This window comes from Saccostrea echinata, unplaced genomic scaffold, assembly GCF_033153115.1.
Source record: "Saccostrea echinata isolate AGI-Se365-2 ecotype Australia unplaced genomic scaffold, CSIRO_AGI_Sech_v1 ptg000056l, whole genome shotgun sequence".
Classification (NCBI taxonomy): Eukaryota; Metazoa; Mollusca; class Bivalvia; order Ostreida; family Ostreidae; genus Saccostrea; species Saccostrea echinata.
In genome coordinates, this window is record NW_026889805.1 from 17,016,804 (window position 1) to 17,036,089 (window position 19,286).

The 19,286-nt window shown below is 36.0% G+C and overlaps 1 protein-coding gene across 1 annotated transcript in view; it reads right to left on the minus strand.

Annotated features, from left to right (window-relative positions):
- Nucleotides 1–401: 401 nt before the first annotated feature.
- Nucleotides 402–19,286, minus strand: part of LOC133173750 (E3 ubiquitin-protein ligase MYCBP2-like) — a 51,923-nt gene continuing 33,038 nt past the window's right edge. Inside the window, exons 60-87 of the mRNA XM_061308773.1 lie at nt 16,571–16,898; nt 16,172–16,372; nt 15,293–16,002; nt 14,223–15,130; nt 13,777–13,984; nt 13,485–13,690; nt 13,153–13,326; nt 9,780–9,920; nt 9,509–9,652; nt 9,050–9,274; nt 8,656–8,721; nt 8,297–8,536; nt 7,804–7,956; nt 6,057–6,157; nt 5,803–5,953; nt 5,293–5,564; nt 5,070–5,157; nt 4,856–4,975; nt 4,558–4,665; nt 4,256–4,384; nt 3,788–3,914; nt 3,483–3,592; nt 2,785–2,973; nt 2,586–2,693; nt 2,271–2,480; nt 2,014–2,121; nt 1,474–1,639; nt 402–1,283 (exon numbers count right to left, since the gene is read on the minus strand). Coding sequence (XP_061164757.1) covers nt 1,168–1,283; nt 1,474–1,639; nt 2,014–2,121; nt 2,271–2,480; nt 2,586–2,693; nt 2,785–2,973; nt 3,483–3,592; nt 3,788–3,914; nt 4,256–4,384; nt 4,558–4,665; nt 4,856–4,975; nt 5,070–5,157; nt 5,293–5,564; nt 5,803–5,953; nt 6,057–6,157; nt 7,804–7,956; nt 8,297–8,536; nt 8,656–8,721; nt 9,050–9,274; nt 9,509–9,652; nt 9,780–9,920; nt 13,153–13,326; nt 13,485–13,690; nt 13,777–13,984; nt 14,223–15,130; nt 15,293–16,002; nt 16,172–16,372; nt 16,571–16,898 — 5,807 coding nt within the window. The 3' untranslated portion in view covers nt 402–1,167. The remainder of the gene's footprint in view (nt 1,284–1,473; nt 1,640–2,013; nt 2,122–2,270; nt 2,481–2,585; nt 2,694–2,784; nt 2,974–3,482; nt 3,593–3,787; nt 3,915–4,255; nt 4,385–4,557; nt 4,666–4,855; nt 4,976–5,069; nt 5,158–5,292; nt 5,565–5,802; nt 5,954–6,056; nt 6,158–7,803; nt 7,957–8,296; nt 8,537–8,655; nt 8,722–9,049; nt 9,275–9,508; nt 9,653–9,779; nt 9,921–13,152; nt 13,327–13,484; nt 13,691–13,776; nt 13,985–14,222; nt 15,131–15,292; nt 16,003–16,171; nt 16,373–16,570; nt 16,899–19,286) is intronic.

Genomic DNA, 19,286 nt, shown 5'->3' on the forward strand with positions numbered 1-19,286 from the left:
TTAACCTGGGTCAACTAGAAGCCTCAATAAATGTTCATTTGGCAGGAAGAGTATTGTGACCCAGTTCACACTGAGATCCATGGGCCTCTTGTAAGCTGTATGCCATCCATGGATGGAGATTCATAGTACAGTAAAACATGCTTAGAGTGACTTATAATGAATTGTTGCTTACAGCGAAGTGATTTTCATTCCCCTGGGCTCTAAAATATATTGTGAATATGCAGATCACTCACGTCATATTGTGATTGGATATAATGAATTAAATGCACAATGAAACAAAATCGTCCCTTCCTAGCACTTGGTTATAAACAATTTTACTGTATTGTATAATAATTGATATATCATATCTTCTTATTTAATTCTATATCCTGTATATTATTTAAAATACTTGGTAAGAATAGTTGTTTTAATATCATTTATTCAAAATCACAGTCACAGATGACACAATAGAAGTAGAGGTATTATGAAGAATACACGTACTCTGTACACGAGTGTACACAAATGGTGGTAGCAAACAAGTAGCACTTAAATTAATACATGTATTGCTTAGCAAGGAGACTTAAAACAGTTCCAACTTCTAAATTTCTGGAGAAATTAAAAAGATAAATAGAATGTTCACATTTGGAATCCACTCAAAATATATAACTCATAACACACTCAGACATTTGGTTTACAAACAAAAAAACTTTTTAAGCTGATACCATATTCATCAAACAATAAAATAATGATCAAAATATACAAGCAGTACTTAAATTTACATGATTTACTCCATTATAACTTTTTTTTTATTGATTTCTATTAAACATTTTTTATTCATGCATTATTAAATATAAGTCAATATACAGTACTTCAAAAATTATTTTTTTTTTGTCTTAAGAAGACAATTTCAATACCAATCTTGACAAGCAATTAGATTACAATAAATCATTAAGTAAAGATTTTTTTTTTCTAAATTGCATTTTGGCACAAAAAAAATAGCAAGATCTTTATACAAGTTTAAAAAGGAACACTGTCCAAAACTTATCACATGATAAAGGAAGTTAATATTTGGATCACAATGCAAACTGTTTGTCTTATCTTCTCCAACACTGAAGGAAAAGATATTAAAATCCTACGCCAGTATAAGTTATGCAAAAATATGCAAGCTTTCTATACTATGTTGGCCAATCAGAAAGTGTGTGCATTTCTGCAAACTCCACACCCCAAAGCAAATTCTTCTCCTGTGGGTGGGTGCTGGACATGAAGGGGGCACTCCTCACCCTCAAGCTGTTTCCCTCTGGGCCCTGTGAAATAAATACGATGGTTTATTATGACATAGAAAATTATTTTTACTTTCACAAAGAGCTTCAGATAAACATATGTTCATCGATATTACTCAAAGTATTTTTCCTATGGTCCAAAAGGATTAATTACAGCTGAAAAAGGTCCCAGTAATAATTTTCATCTTTAAAATAACAGAAAGGATAGACTTACCAGCTGGGCAGTGAGGCAATTCCGTCTTGGCAATAGACGTCACCCTCTGGAAATCATCATGGCATGCATTACAGAAGTGAGTGGTGCCAAAGCAGAAGAAAACAGCCACAGAACAACAGTACCGACACTTGTACTCCAGAAAATCAGTTCCATGTTTAGGACACATCTAAATATAATGACAGCATTGAACATTGTGATCAACTCAATTTTTGTAATTAGCCTTTAATCAGAAATAGGTTTCAGAGGGCTGTCATTAGTCAGAAATAGTCGAACTCGGGTTCATTTCAGAGGTTGTCATTAGTCAGAAATAGACAAACACAGGTTCATTTCAGAGGGCTCAGCACCAATACCTTAGTAGAATACAATCTACATGTGAACCACATAATTTTAAATCTTCAAACTGTTCTTAAGGTACTGTACCAGTTACCAGGGTAGTAAAATTTAGCTTATTTTTATCATTTTATTTTAACTTGACTGAAATGCTTAATGGTATGTAAATCTTAAATTCTCATCTTTAACTACAGTACATGATATATGTACCTGAGCTCTTGATACATCCGAGCAGCCTCCACACACCAACTCCCGGGGATCATAGTCCTCGGCCACACCAATCTGTTCATCACAGCGAGCCTCCCCTCCATAATAGGCCTACAGTATCACAGTACAGACATCCACAGTGAAAAGATTTTTATAGCATATTCATATCCTTCAATTTTACAATTTTAAAATTTTGAAATGAAAATATTTCAATTAAGACCTATTTCACAATGCAAAGTGTAGATAGATTAATTTAGTACCTTCTTGCACTTATAGCAGACATAATATGCATATCTGTCCATGGCAAATCCTGCAGGGTCTTTGTAGAAGCGAGCTCCTGGTGTGGTGATAGCCTCTGCCTTGTGCAGTCCCTCATATTCCAATCTCATCAACGCTTTTCTCTTTACATCACTAAACAAGTCTCGGATTGGTTTTAGTAACTCTCTCAATATAGGATGATCTATTGGGTTCTGGAATGCAGAATATTAATGAAATGTTTATCAATAGGGCCTCCTATTGGGAATAACACGATTCAGTTTTAGGAATATAAAATACACATGTTCTGTTTATCTCACCTTACATATTGGACAAAGTGAAAATCCAAATGTAATCCTAGGTCCCACCCATCTCTTCTCCAGTATGTTTCTGGAGCAGTGAAGATGGAAAACATGCTTACATTTCAACTGAAAGAGAAAAATTTAAACATAGTCCAAGACAAAATCGATTGCTTCAAATTCATACAAATATAAAGATCATGCCAAATTTAACACAAACCTGAATAGCTGGGGCTGCAGAAAGTGCCTCAGTGAAGCAGATCATGCACATGTCATCTGCATCCTGTTTGAGTTTGCCCTGATAGGGTGGACAGTTGTGTAGACAGGGCAGACATTCTTCCTCATTAGCAATCCCTCCACACTGATGTCCACAAGCCAGCACTTTCTGACAGGCATTTTTGGCATGTTCCTTGAATACAAAATGTTAAATGGATCTGTCACCATCATTTGAAACTGATAAACTTGAATTCCTAACAAATAGATGTATGTAACTGTTGATATGCTTAATTTAGTAATTAATATGCTTTTAAATCTTGTTAACAATCAATGTACAAAACTTAGTTTATGGAAACAGTGAATTACTGTCATATAAATCACATTTTCTCCCTGCACTGGTGGTCAGAACATACATCAAGATAATGTAAAGTGGTATACCATGTTTAAATTCTGAACAAAGAACTTCAAAATGAACTTGTTATATAGATACATGGACATATATACTGTAGTATAAATGAACTGCGTTATCTTGAACACTGATATATCAAATACAAGGGATATGTTTTTTTTTTATGTTTGTTAACCTTGTTATCTTTAATCCTTGGATATCACAAAGTTTAATCTGGGTTCTGCTTAGTTCAAGATAAGGAGGTTGGACTGTATCTAGACAAGGAACAACTTGAAACGTGATCAATGTAGTACCTGACATTCTGGATCAGAGCAGACATTACCCACAGCCAACACTCCTGTTTTACTGGTGGTTCCACAAAATCGACATCTACCAGGACCAGAGGTGGCAGCTGTAGACTTCCCTGTAAATAGTCAAATCTTACATCTGATAGGAAGAAGAGATATTGGTGTAAAACACTTTTACCTCATCAAATGGAGTAAAAATAAACAAAAAAAGTAAATAAAATCATCTTATTTTTAATTATTTTTGGAAACTGAGATGCATATTAAAGAAAATATCCATGTAGAGATAAAGTTATGCTATTATAAAGAAATACCTTCCCTGAATTCCACCATGGCTTTGAGAGCTTTAGAATCAGCAAGAGCCATCACCCAGAAGAGCTTGGTTCTGCCACAACCTTCATGCAGGTCCACCTTAATGGCTTCCTCTTCTTCCTTAAACACCTACAGAGAGGAAAAGATTGAAAGGCACAATTTCTTCTGTGTAAAATATCTGTCATACATTACTAATATAGAACTAGTGCATGTCCTGACTCTTCCTGCATAAAAATTTTCTTGTTCATTTTTTTTTAATTGACAAAAAACCTCAACTCAAGACTGAGTCTATTTGGGATACATAAACATGGAAACTAGCTACAAAAATTTGCATTTCCTGAAGAATAAAAAATTACAGTAAGTTTTACTTCCTTATAATTGGGAATTGTTTATCAACAAGTTTTCTGTAACCATTTTTTTGTTCAAATTTTACATAGAGAGGGTTTCACTGTCAGTGAGATTTACTGTACCTGTCTCTGGTGAGATCGTTTGTTCCTCGGTAGATGAAGGAATCGGTCACAGTCAGCACACAGGTTCCCACACTCACTACACAGAATAATGGCCTGTGTCTCTCCATCGTCATGGTTATCACAGGTAGGCTGAAAATCATCAAGATTGTTTGTCTAACATGTATCATGATGGATGATTAAAACTAATACATGTCATTTTAAACACTCAAGTGTGGTAATTCATGATTGCTCTAATAAATTGAAGAGAATGATTGCACGACTGATTTATATACATTTACATTGGTTAGATCTGGTCTTCTTACCCTAGGCTGTCCATGCTGACCATTAGGACTGCTAATCCATTGACCAGAGGTCAGTCTCTCTACATGATCCTTGTCCAAGACACAAAGTGAAGCCAGGCACAACCACAGCTACATGTACATTGTAAAAATAATGATATCGAAGTTAAGAACTAATACATTTTTTCATAAAAATTGTAATTTTCTTATTCTTGAACTAATTCCTGTTAAAGAGATGTGCAGAAAAATATCCTTCTATCATACATGTACAAATCTTTTGTGCAAATTAGGATGAAAATATGATCTCTGTAAACAGACTTACTGTTGGAGTTTTTAGGCAGACTTGAGGATCCCTGTACTTCTCTCCAAGTTTGGTAAGATTCAGAATAGACTCAGCAATGGCTGCCTTGGTGACTGGTGCCCATGTCTCTGACAGCTGACCCTGGTTGCAAAAAAAAGTTTTTTGTAATAAGCATTCAAAGAAGTCATTAAAAATAATGTACTAGTTGACTGACTCAAAATTTATTAATACTTACAGAAGCCATGTCTTGAATAAGTGTAATGACATTGTTTGCTAAACTTTCACTGATTCTTCCTCTAAACCACCAGCGAGATTTTGAGGCACTGCAAAAGACAATAAATTCTCCAAGTTACAGATCTCATAACTTTCAAGTCTCATTTCAGCATGAAAAGCAAGTACTTATTTTTCTGTTGAAATGAAATCTTGATCGTTGTGATCCTGATTCTTAGCAGACTTACGTTGATCCAAGACAGTCTTCTACTTTAACTGCAGTAATCGTTTTTTGTGGTCCACTGATCTTAATCTTTGTTTGTACTGTCAAAGCCTTGCTGATACATGCTAGTAAAACATCTAGAAGACCTGGTTGTTCCGGGTCAAAAATGACACTCTCGTCTCGACTGGCTAGGCTGACAATGCTGTATTCTACAGGAGGTAGGGATGGTACAGACAGTATACTGGACAGGGTCTGTGGTTTTACATCTTGTAAAACTCTACGGAGAACTGAGATCACCTAAAATAAATGTTCATTACTTTTATTTAGCCGATACAGATAACTACAACATGCCCAGTGTAAGTATACAAAATACTGCTTTTTAAAAAAATTCATGTGCATATAATTGGCCATTCTGAAAAAAAAAATCGTTAATTATCTGATTAAGCGGACATCACCTTAATAAAAACAATTTTCATATCTTTACTTTTAATGAAAATAAATCATCTCCTATGAAATAAGGAATAATTTAGCTCACCTGTCTCTGAACCCTTGGAGTGCCTGTATGAAGCAAGCTAAATAGATCCTGTAGCAGGGGGTACTGTTGAGCTAAGTAAGCCCTCCCTACACTTGAGCCACTGAGAGCCAACACCATGGACAGCAGTTCAAAGCAATACACATCCTGATCACTATAATGTGGGGAAATATACAATATTACACTAAATCATAGTTAGTTTCTTGATTGTATATTTCAAATAACTATTTAATGTTTGTGCAGAATAACATTCTTACCCAGTCTGATGAATATGATTAGGATTTATCAGACTAGCCTCCCATTCTTCTCGGATCTTTGTGGATTCTTTCCTAATGCCTTGTACAATATGTGAACACACCTGAAAGAAAAAAAATGTTGCAGTAACTGATATATCAAGGTCGTAACTAGGCTCAAATTTTTAGTGAGGCAATGGATCTAGGGGTAGTCCCAGGGTAGTGTCCCTGATAGGGATTCTCAGGGAGGGGAGAGTTCCCAAAACCTGAGTTTTAGCAAATTAAAGACTTAATCTTTGAAAGTTTTCAGTTTTGAATTATTTTTTATATGCATTCTAAACTATCATGAAGCACCTGGTGAGATGATCCATTCACGGAAATTGAAACTGAAGTTGAAAGTATAATTTAGTACAAAGACATACTTAATTAATTTAAGATCAAAGTAAAACTGTTTCACTCTTTAGAAAACTCTGAATTTTTAGTGAGGCATTTGCCTCACTTGCCTCAATGGTAGTTACAGCCTTGTACAGTGGACCTTCAGATATCTGGACGCCAGATATCCGGACGCTTCAGTTTCCGGACGATTTTTAATAGGAACGAAAATTTTTAACGTTATTTTGTCTCGTTTAACCAGAATTCCGCGTTCCGTATCCGGACGATCTTTTTTCACCACAAAATGAATTTTTACATTATATTTTGGTTCATTTATCCGGACGATAATTTTTTAACTGGTCTGTCAAGTCTGCTCAAATTTCTTGATCTGGGTGTTAATTGTTGTAAAAACACTGGTCTGGCCGTTTGTTTTTAAAGATGATCACCTGCGACCTGTTATCAATGGCTTGCGGCAAGGTTAATTGTAGGTCGATATAGGTACGCACGAGACTCTCGCTTCTCTAACATGGTTTTGATACGTATTAATTAAGGAAAATAATTTTATAAGTCTAGGATAGTTTTTTCGTAGTCGGCAAATGTTAGAATACAGTCGTAACATGGTATTATGTATATCTATAGACATGACATCGGAGGTTTTTATGCACAGTATTTTGTGCGAGAAACGCATTCTATAAATTGATGACACTTAAAATCACTTTCAAAATTACACAATCGTTAATACGATCTTGCTTTGAATGATTACGATTAGCGTTCGGATACATAAATTATGCAAATTATGTCACATTTAGCATTGATGGGCGTTCATATTAAATAAGACTCTACCGACAGTACCGTACCGACATGGCTACTAGGAGAAGTTGATTCATTAGACACTGGGAAGGAGAAATACACTGTAATAAATGTGACCATATAAACACTTTTTTTTGTCCAGTGACACATGTACATTTTTATTTATTTAAACAAGTATTGAGTAGTACTAACTTATATTAAAGTATTTAAACAATAAAACATATTGGTAAAAAGCAACATTCTTTACTATTGAAATGGTATGAAAGGCCATGTAACTAAAATCAAGGCAATTCAGGTATCCGGACGCTTCACATATCCGGACAAATTGACTGGGAACCAAAGCGTCCGGATAAATGAGGCTCCACTGTATATGTCTTATGTCTTCTAGCCAATGGACATGTAAATGGTAGAGCACAATGCAGAGTAAAGTGTTTAAAGAACAATTCCTATTTTCTACCACAGTGACTTTTTAAAACTGTCAAAAGTTTAAAATGTACCATTTAGAAATCTCTCATTGGACATTTCCTGTACGTTTGCTGTACATGTAATTACAAATGTATGTACCCCAGTATGTACTACACACACTGACCTGTCTTTGGAGGTGGGACAGCTTGCTGCGACTAAACAGGATTCCCACCATGTGTTCCTTGAGATCATGATCTCCATCCAAGCTATCACCTCCAGCTCCATCCACAAGCTTAACTTTCCCTGCACCATCCAGTGTTATCAACTTGCCAAACACCTGATTAAAACTATCTTAATTAGACATCTGTAAATTCTGTATTGTAAACGACTGATATACATTTGAATTCCATTTGAAACAAGCAACCTAAAGAGGTAAATATGGCTTTTTCTCTATGCATACTTTTTCACCACAGGTTCATTTGACAATATCTAACAGAAGATAAAAATAAAACTACAGTACAATTGGTATATATGTACCATGTGGTTTAAATTTTGAGATAAACCATTGTTGAAGACACTTTTTTTTAAAATATTGATTTATTGAAAATAGTTATCTCCCTTAGTAGGGGGTCATTCCATCTTTAAGTCATGGAACTTAAAACTAAATAGATGCTAACCTGTGATGTAAGCATTCTGAAGACCCTGAGTGTCTCTGATTCACAGTTCTCCTTCTGCATGTCCACTGCTGACTTTTTGATGGGGAGGCAAGTCTCCTGCCCCTCCATTTCACCAAGGATCTTGATTTGCCTCACCCTCAAGCTGTGGTCTGGTCCCTTCATTTCCAGCTGTATCACACGAATGTGAGGGACAGAAAACTGACAGGACAACCAGCCCACATAACGTGACTCCACATCAACCTACAATTATTTATTTTAAAGGTTAGGTTTAGGACTCATAAAATTTGTTAAGATAAAGCTTAAAAATAAATAAATAAATAAAATGACAAAAATATGGAATTGAGGACATAATGGCTGACCTGGTGGAACTTTTTCAACTCATCTGGTGAAGGCCCCACAGAGAAACTCAAACTCCCAACTTTGCTCTGTAATAAAAAATATACATGTCATATAAACATTTTATTTTTGCTTTCATCCCAGGAGGATAAAATTGTAAAACCAAAAAAAGTGCTACTTTTAATTATTTATGCTAAACAAAGATATTTCGCATAACTTTGTTAACAATAATGCCATCTGGATTTTTTTTTACCTCAGTAGATAATTTTATATGCTTGATTGCTCTGATGACAACCATCCTTGGTCGAAACAAATCAACGAATCAATGAAATAAATCTACTTTTGCATTCTCATGATGTTTTGTTGATCTGTTTATGTCTACATATTTATGTAAAATCAAATTGAGACTGAACTAACCCCCAGATCCCTGGCATTATCAATGTGTACATAGATGATCCTGGCTGAAGCCTTGACGTGGCATTTAATGGTGATAAACTTAGACCTGTTCCTGTCCTCATCTCCGCTCTCCCAGAATGTCTCTGTGGAATTGTCCGTCAGGCTAGCTATCATGGCCTGCCGACTTGAGACAGAAATGTCTGAGGATGGGGTCAAATCTTTCAGCTGATATATCTTGACAGATGACTGCAAACAACAAAAAATGTTAAATAGAAGAAAACACATTGATATTGATATCATCTCTCTTTTTTGTAGACTAGACATATATACCCGGTATGTACTCTATTTTAAAATGATTTATTATTTCCTTCTGTTCACAATTACAGTAAAGAAAATGATTTAAAAATTTTAAATTGATTAATGTCAGCATGATTTTACATGAGTTATGTTGAGACAACCATTATAATTTTGATCCCTCACCTGTGGAGCCTCTGTTGCATTCTCCTCTCTCTCTTCCTCTGACTTACTCAGGATGCGGCTAATGTTACTGAACACATGACACTCGTGTAAGAATTGGTGATCAGAGGGCTGAAACTTCAGGCACCAGCAACGAACCGCAACTTGCTGTGAATGGAGTAAAAACAGCACAATCAAACCTATTTGTTTTAACTTTTTTTTTTTGAAACATATATTTTTTGAATATCTGTATTTGTTATCATTCCAAAGAGAAAACTGTAAATTCTGTACTCACTTGCAATGCTGATCCCCATGGCAGGAACATCATGGCATCTGCTATGGTCTGTAGCAGCATGTGGAACACCTCAGGAAGGGGCTCTACCGCTGACCCAGCAATGGTTATGTCCGATAGGGGATGGTCACACAGAGGAACATCCTACAATTGATATCCAAACTATGTAGTCCAAGAGAAATAAAGTATAAAATAAAAGAGCAAAATACCAAGGAGGTCCCTTTTTAGGGTTTATTATCTACACATCTGCACTTTTTAAACAATTTCTACTCCAACAATATAAATCCTTGATTAAATTTCAACAAAAAACAAGATGTGTTTGTGAAACACTGATGCCCCCGTATGGCAACTTATAGCGATGGTTAAACTTTCTCAAATGCAAATCAAATATGATGGTACCCAAAGTAAGGTCTTGTACCAAGGAATATACCTGTGAAATATGAAAGCCTTAGCAGCAACCATTGAAAAGATATGGAAAAGGTTAAAGTTTTTCAAAAGTAGGTCAAACTCCAATGCCACAGTCAAAGGGTCAAAGTTGTTGGTATCCAAAGGAAGGTCTTGTCACAAGGATTGCATACATGAAGTATGGCCAAGGTTAAAGTTTTTTTCAAAAGTAGGTCAAACTCCAAGGTCAAGGTCAAAGGGTCAAAGTTGTTGGTATCCAAAGGAAGGATTTGTCACAAGGATTACACATGTGAAGTATAAAAACCCTAGCATTAACCGTTCAAAAGTTATAGCCAATGTTTAGGTTTTTCAAAAGTGGGTCAAACTCCAAGGTCAAGGTCAAAGGGTCAAAGTTGTTGGTATCCAAAGGAAGGTCTTGTCACAAGGATAACACATGTGAAGTACAAAAGCCCTAGCACCAACCATTCAAAAGTTATGGCCAAGGATAAAGTTGGGAACAATTTCGTAAAACTGGGTCAAACTCCAAAATCAAGGTCAAAAGGTCAAATATGATGGTACCCAAAGAAAGGTCTTGTCACAAGAAATATACATGTGAAATATGAAAGCCATAGCTTCAACCTATCAAAAATTATGAGCAATGTTAAAGTTTTTGCGGACAAACAGACAGACGGACGGACAGGGCAAAAACTATATACCCCCGAATCCTCGATACGGGGGCATAAAAAGCTTTAAAAGTGCCAGTATAAAAAAAGTGTGTAAATCAGACTTTTAAGTTCATTTTCTTTTTCTTATTAATCGTTGAAAGAATTTATTTCCAAATATTTACATTTGAAAATGCTTTTCTTTATATAACACTATTGAAAGCAATTTGTATCTATATCCGTATAAACACGGGTTCCTCACGTCATAAACGTTCAACGTAATTTCTCAGTGATGTCATAAAGGGTCAATGCGCAATCAATGGATTAAACACGTGCCGGTGAGTTTGAAAAATAAAACACTTCACATGTTAAAGATTATAATCAGGCGAATATAAAATATAAATGAGTCACAAATGTGAATATAAGTAATAAGGTATTATTTTTAAACATCTATCAGGATATAAATACGGGTTGGTACGAGATCAAATTTACCATAAAGACCTTCGAGCTTTATGGAATTTGATCTCGTGACCAACCCGTATTTATATCCCAATAGATGTTTAAACATAGGTAATCAGAGATTACAGAGCTCACCTCAACGAATGTTGTCTTTAAGTAAGGCAAAGTCCCACACTAAACTAATAATCTAGGAGTGTGCATCCCTAGATGCAACATTTATGTTTTTGGTCTGATAGGGCTTGCAGTTACTTGGGAATTGACTTATCTGAAAAGTTAAAACTAGTCACTCATCCAGAAAATGTAAGTCAAATCCAGCATCCGAAGCAAGTTTTGAGATTGTTCGTCCCTTGATGCATCATCCATGCAAGTTTGGTTCAGATAGGCCTTATAGTTACTTGGAAATGAGATCTGCTCCAAAAACTTTAACCTGGTTATACTCATCCGGAAAATGTAGGTCAGATCCAGCATCCGAAGCAAGTCCAGTAGTGTGAATCCTTAGATGTATCATCCATGCAAATTTGGTCAATATAGGGTTTATAGTTACTTGGAAATGACATCTGCTCCAAAAACTTTAACCTGGTTACTCATCCGGAAAATGTAAGTCAAATCCAGCATCCCAAGCAAGTCCAGTAGTGTGCATCCTTAGATGTATCATCCATGCAAGTTTAGTCAATATAGGGCTTATAGTTACTTGGAAATGAGATCTGCTCCAAAAACTTTAACCTGGTTATACTCATCCGGAAAATGTAGGTCAGATCCAGCATCCGAAGCAAGTCCAGTAGTGTGTATCCTTAGATATATCATCCATGCAAGTTTGGTTCAGATAGGCCTTATAGTTACTTGGAAATGAGATCTGCTCCAAAAACTTTAACCTGGTTATACTCATCCGGAAAATGTAGGTCAGATCCAGCATCCAAAGCAAGTCCAGTAGTGTGCATCCTTAGATGTAACATCCATGCAAGTTTGGTCAATATAGGGTTTATAGTTACTTGGAAATGACATCTGCTCCAAAATTTTAACCTGGTCACTCATCCGGAAAATGTAAGTCAAATCCAGCATCCCAAGCAAGTCCAGTAGTGTGCATCCTTAGATGTATCATCCATGCAGTTTAGTCAATATAGGGCTTATAGTTACTTGGAAATGAGATCTGCTCCAAAAACTTTAACCTGGTTACTCATCCGGAAAATATAGGTCAGATCCAGCATCCGAAGCAAGTCCAGTAGTGTGCATCCTTAGATGTATCATCCATGCAAGTTTAGTCAATATAGGGCTTATAGTTACTTGGAAATGAGATCTACTCCAAAAACTTTAACCTAGTCACTCATCCGGAAAATATAGTTCAGATCCAGCATCCGAGGCAAGTTCAGTAGTGTGCATCCTTAGATGTATCATCCATGTAAGTTTGGTCAATATAGGGCTTATAGTTACTTGGAAATGAGATCTACTCCAAAAACTTTAACCTAGTCACTCATCCGGAAAATGTAGGTCAGATCCAGCATCCGAAGCAAGTTCAGTAGCATGCATCCTTAGATGTATCATCCTTGCAAGTTTGGTCAATATAGGGCTTATAGTTACTTGGAAATGAGACCTGCTCCAAAAACTTTAACCTGCTCCAAAAACATTAACCTGGTCATTCTTTAGGTGAAATTGCAGCATCTGAAACCTTGACTGGTACAATAAAACACACTAGAAGCATCCTCCATGCATCTCTGACAAATATAGGCCATAGAAGTACTTGAAAAGACAACTGCTCCAAAAACCTTAACCTGGGACGCCGACACCGACGGTATTACATAAGCTCCCCCAACTTCGTTGAGGTGAGCTAAAAATGATACCTTATTTCTTAATTAAAAAGGTGCCCCTTTGAGTACCTCATGGTCCTTTTTAGGAGGATCCTTCTTTTTCTTCTCCTTGTCTTTGTCCTCCTCCTCCTCTTCCTGCTCCTCTTCTTCTCCTCCTGAGGGCATCAGTGAGGACACAAAGAACCAGAGGAGATCATGTAAACACACAGTTTGGGTGATGCTCCTCAGTAGCCAGTTCAGTGCCTGTTCATTTAATTATAAACCAAACATAAGCATGCATCCACACTGTACAAGAGTAAAATACATACAATTTTGAAAAAAAAAGCCTAAAAATTTAAGACTTTGCATTTTGACTTTAAATACATTTGTTCTGATGATATTTTTTAATGAAGAAAACTCACCTGCATGGCAAACACCCTACATGCAGACTTCCTCAAGGCTTGCTTCATTGCTAGCTGTAGCCCCTCTAGGTCATGTCTCTGTGTGATGAATGACATCACAGGCCTCTGCAGAGCTCGCTCATCATCCTCCGGACACTTCCTGTCCACCGTGTGTAGTAACTTCTCCATGGCAGCAGATGGATGCTTTAACAAAGACATTCCACCATCTACAAGAATAAAGGTTTACATTTATTTTTCACATGTTATATTTCAACAGAGCACTGAATTGAAAAGAAGGGATGGTAATATATACCTCCTACACCTCCACTATTATTCCTGCGGCGACCAGACACCATCTTCTTGTCATTATCCTGCTCCTTGCTGTCATCCGGCACGATTTCTGAAAGACTTCTCTGGAAGGCTCGACTCTTACCAAACAGTTCATCACTAGAATCTGGGCTGGTGCCAGCACTCTTTGGAATCTGTTTTGTTTCATGATTGGCATTCTCTGAATTGAAATCCTGTAATACAACCATATTAAGATTAATTATTATTATCATGTACATGTCATGTATTTAGTTCAAAGTTGGTTTAAAAAATAAGGATTTTCTGTATATCTTTTAAATTACTTTACAAAGCATTTGACAACAGATTTTAGCATATACAATATACATGTATCAGTATCACTGTATGTATAAAGTACACTATAATATAGTTTGATTATTAATAAATGAATAAATAAGATCTCTGAGCACTTACTCTTGGACTGGGTGGTGAGATATGGGAGGATATGTGTGACCTTGAATCCTGACCCAGTGACCCTGATCTTGCCAGAGGACTATGTCGTGGTTCAGTTGGTAGCCTTGGTCTGTAAGCAGGTTGTCTCTCCCTGATGCTCATTGACCCTGATCTAACAAACACCCTCTCATCTGCATCTATGTAAACTTCTTCTGCAAATGCAGAATCTGCATTCTGGCCTCCTTGTAATGCAAGAAACTGGAAGGGAACTGGTGGAAAAGGGTTCAGTTCCATCCCATATTCCTCATTGACACTGGGTAGTAACAGATCTGACCTACTTTGAGGAAGCTTTTTTGACTGGGTAGGGAGTGTTAGTCCTGAAGCACTTGCCAGATCTAACAGGAACATAGCATTACTCTTTAGAACTGCATGCGACTCTTGAGTATACAAAACTGTCTGCTGGCGATTCTGCGATGACTTTTTCTTCTGCTTTTTAGCTTTGTCTTTTTCTCTTTGTGAGTGTCTTTTCTCCTTTAGGCACTTTTCCCTACACTTCTCACAAATTAAGTACCAACTGCTTCCCCCAAGTCCCCCTTCTCCACAGTTCCCTGCCCAACCCCCACAGAAGATCCCACTGCTATTGTATCCCTTCCCTCCAGCATGTCGTCCACAGCCAGGGTGAGCCTGTCTCATATGGTAAGTCACAGGATGGGGGAACATTCCTCCACACAATTCACACTGTGTCTCCCCCCTATCCCCACCATCCCTCCCTCCCAGTGGCCCCATCATCATGTCCCCCATAGCATTTCCTCTCCATATATGTTTAATCTCATCCTTCTTTTTACGATTAGCTTTTTTGTCCTTCTCTTTCTCTTTTTCCCTTTTTTCACTCTTTTTAGCTTTGAGCATTACAGCAGGACTAGGATTGACTGTAGAGAAATTTAAAGGTTTTAAGGTTTAGTTATACAAGTAAACTCAACATACTTTTCAATCAAATTCTTAATTCACACCAATTTTTTCCAGCCAAATGAATTACATTATGAAATAATCATGGAGATCCTTAAAACTGCGAACTTTTAATTATAATTTACCTTGTTTTTGGTCAATGACTTTCAGTACACCAGAAGACATCTCTTCCCAGAAATACACCAAATGATGAAGTGTGGGTGGGAGGGGTGAGTCTTTATCTGGTTCAATCCCTTCCTTAAAGAATCCAACATTTCCCTCTGACTTGTGCCGCATTGCCTTCTTCTGTCGCGCCTCAATGATTTTTCTGCCATCTGACATGGTTCGCTGAATCTCTGCCTTCTCTGCACATTTGCTTGACTCCTCTTTATCTGACTTGTCAGACTTGTCGGACTTTTCAGAGTCACTTCTAACAAACCTTGGATCTAGTTTAAATCTCACCCTGGACTCATTAATGTTAATGTTCTCTTTCTTCTTGTTTATATCTTTACTAGAGTCTGTTGCATGTCTTACTCTCATCTTTTCTGGTTTAGCTCTGTTAGCAAATTTTGACATTTCCTTCTGAAGGTCTGGGTGAAATTTCAAAAATGATGCACATGCCATGGCATCATGAACAATGCCCTCATGCCACAAGAATGCTGCAAAAACAGCTCTCAGACATTCGGCTACTGAGGGAGACAAAGCCTCCTTCACTGGCTCCTTCTTGTCGTAGATCACAGATGTGGAAGAGGAGCGAGCTCGTATTATTGGTATACTGTCTCTTGAGGAGGGGGAATCTGAGCGTTTGGACCTTAAAGACCTCCCTCTGTCTTTTCTCATGGACTTGGGAGACATCCTTTATTCAAAAAAGGAACATTGACAATTTAAGATTATAAATCTGGATGATTCTAAAAAGAAAATCAAACCATAAAAAATTAAGATTTTTTTTTTCTAATGTAAATGTACCTATTTTAGCTAATTTATATACATGTATGTTTACAGTGTACAGAAATGCAATAAATTACCTGGACTCCTCTTTGGGTGAGGATGAACCAATACTGAAGGTTGGAATGGGAGAGCCCCCTGTTCCTGGTGAGGCCCTGGCACCAGGATTGACAGGTGATGACCTAGCATTAGCACTGAGAGGGGAGGCCCTGGAACCAGCATTGACTGGTGATGCCCTGGACTGACTAGTTAGTAATGGACTGGAGGCTCTTCTCTGTGGACTGTTTAATGAACAATTACAATGCATCATTTTAAAAAGAAACTGGATTTTAATAGAGATTTATATACTTGAGATGAATCATTTTAAAAAGAAATTGGATTTTAATAGACATTTATATACTTGAGATTTTTTATTAAGTTGTTATTAAATTTAACTCAAAAAACAACAAAAATTAATAAAAACACTCAATGAGGCTAACCTAGTACTTCTCACTGGTGAAACATGTCCACCAAAACTATCTCTCCTTGCAGGACTCAAAATACCCTGTCCTGAAGGCGGAGCTATCTTGCTGACATCTGTCTGTTTATGTTTGAGAGACGGGGAAGGAGGTGGAGACTGTGTTGGTCTGTCACTGGAGACCTCCTTCTTCAGTGAGATTCGTTTGGGGATTGGTGCAATAGGACTATCAGGGGGTGTGGCATACAGGTCCTCCTTGATTGAGTTGTGGGAGGGAGAATCTGTGAGACTAGATGCTCGTGTTTGTCGAGGACTTAATCTCCCTACTGGAGATCCTGTTCTAGGGGAACCTGTCAAAATTCAAATCCATGCAAAACATTAATCTTTAAACAAATAAATTTTAAAAATATCCTTTTAATTCAAATAAGAAATATGAATAATCATTATTAGTTACTACTCAAGGCTATAATTTTGGCAATTTATTTAGTCACCATGACTCATAGAATTTCCAACCGGGACTTAAAATATCTCCATAAGGCAACTGTTTTAAATTGTCTTAGTAACTGGGATGAAATTCTGAACTATACTGTAAGCATTTTCACATGTACCAGTATTTAATTATCATAGTTCTGAAGTATGTACCAGTATTTATCATAGTTCTGAAGTATGTACCAGTATTTATCATAGTTCTGAGGTATGTACAAGTATTTATCATAGTTCTGAAGTATGTACCAGTATTTATCATAGTTCTGAAGTATGTACCAGTATTTATCATAGTTCTGAAGTATGTACAAGTATTTATCATAATTCTGAGGTATGTACCAGTATTTATCATAGTTCTGAAGTATGTACCAGTATTTATCATAGTTCTGAAGTATGTACCAGTATTTATCATAGTTCTGAGGTTTGTACCAGTATTTATCATAGTTCTGAAGTATGTACCAGTATTTATCATAGTTCTGAAGTATGTACCAGTATTTATCATAGTTCTGAAGTATGTACCAGTATTTATCATAGTTCTGAAGTATGTACAAGTATTTATCATAGTTCTGAAGTATGTACAAGTATTTATCATAGTTCTGAGGTTTGTACCAGTATTTATCATAGTTCTGAGTTATGTACCAGTATTTATCATAGTTCTGAAGTATGTACCAGTATTTATCATAGTTCTGAGGTTTGTACCAGTATTTATCATAGTTCTGAAGTATGTACAAGTATTTATCATAGTTCTGAAGTATGTACCAGTATTTATCATAGTTCTGAGTTATGTACAAGTATTTATCATAGTTCTGAGGTTTGTACCAGTATTTATCATAGTTCTGAGTTATGTACAAGTATTTATCATAGTTCTGAGTTATGTACAAGTATTTATCATAGTTCTGAAGTATGTACCAGTATTTATCATAGTTCTGAGGTATGTACCAGTATTTATCATAGTTCTGAAGTATGTACCAGTATTTATCATAGTTCTGAAGTATGTACCAGTATTTATCATAGTTCTGAAGTATGTACCAGTATTTATCATAGTTCTGAGTTATGTACAAGTATTTATCATAGTTCTGAAGTATGTACAAGTATTTATCATAGTTCTGAGGTTTATACCAGTATTTATCATAGTTCTGAGGTTTGTACCAGTATTTATCATAGTTCTGAGTTATGTACAAGTATTTATCATAGTTCTGAGTTATGTACAAGTATTTATCATAGTTCTGAAGTATGTACCAGTATTTATCATAGTTCTGAGGTATGTACCAGTATTTATCATAGTTCTGAAGTATGTACCAGTATTTATCATAGTTCTGAAGTATGTACCAGTATTTATCATAGTTCTGAGTTATGTACCAGTATTTATCATAGTTCTGAAGTATGTACCAGTATTTATCATAGTTCTGAAGTATGTACCAGTATTTATCATAGTTCTGAGTTATGTACCAGTATTTATCATAGTTCTGAAGTATGTACCAGTATTTATCATAGTTCTGAAGTATGTACCAGTATTTATCATAGTTCTGAAGTATGTACCAGTATTTATCATAGTTCTGAGGTATGTACCAGTATTTATCATAGTTCTGAAGTATGTACCAGTATTTATCATAGTTCTGAGTTATGTACCAGTATTTATCATAGTTCTGAGTTATGTACAAGTATTTATCATAGTTCTGAGGTATGTACCAGTATTTATCATAGTTCTGAAGTATGTACCAGTATTTATCATAGTTCTGAAGTATGTACCAGTATTTATCATAGTTCTGAAGTATGTACCAGTATCTATCATAGTTCTGAAGTATGTACCAGTATTTATCATAGTTCTGAAGTATGTACCAGTATTTATCATAGTTCTGAAGTATGTACCAGTATTTATCATAGTTCTGAGTTATGTACAAGTATTTATCATAGTTCTGAGTTATGTACCAGTATTTATCATAGTTCTGAAGTATGTACCAGTATTTATCATAGTTTTGAGGTATGTACCAGTATTTATCATAGTTCTGAAGTATGTACCAGTATTTATCATAGTTCTGAAGTATGTACCAGTATTTATCATAGTTCTGAAGTATGTACAAGTATTTATCATAGTTCTGAAGTATGTACCAGTATTTATCATAGTTCTGAAGTATGTACCAGTATTTATCATAGTTCTGAGTTATGTACAAGTATTTATCATAGTTCTGAGGATTGTACCAGTATTTATCATAGTTCTGAGTTATGTACAAGTATTTATCATAGTTCTGAAGTAT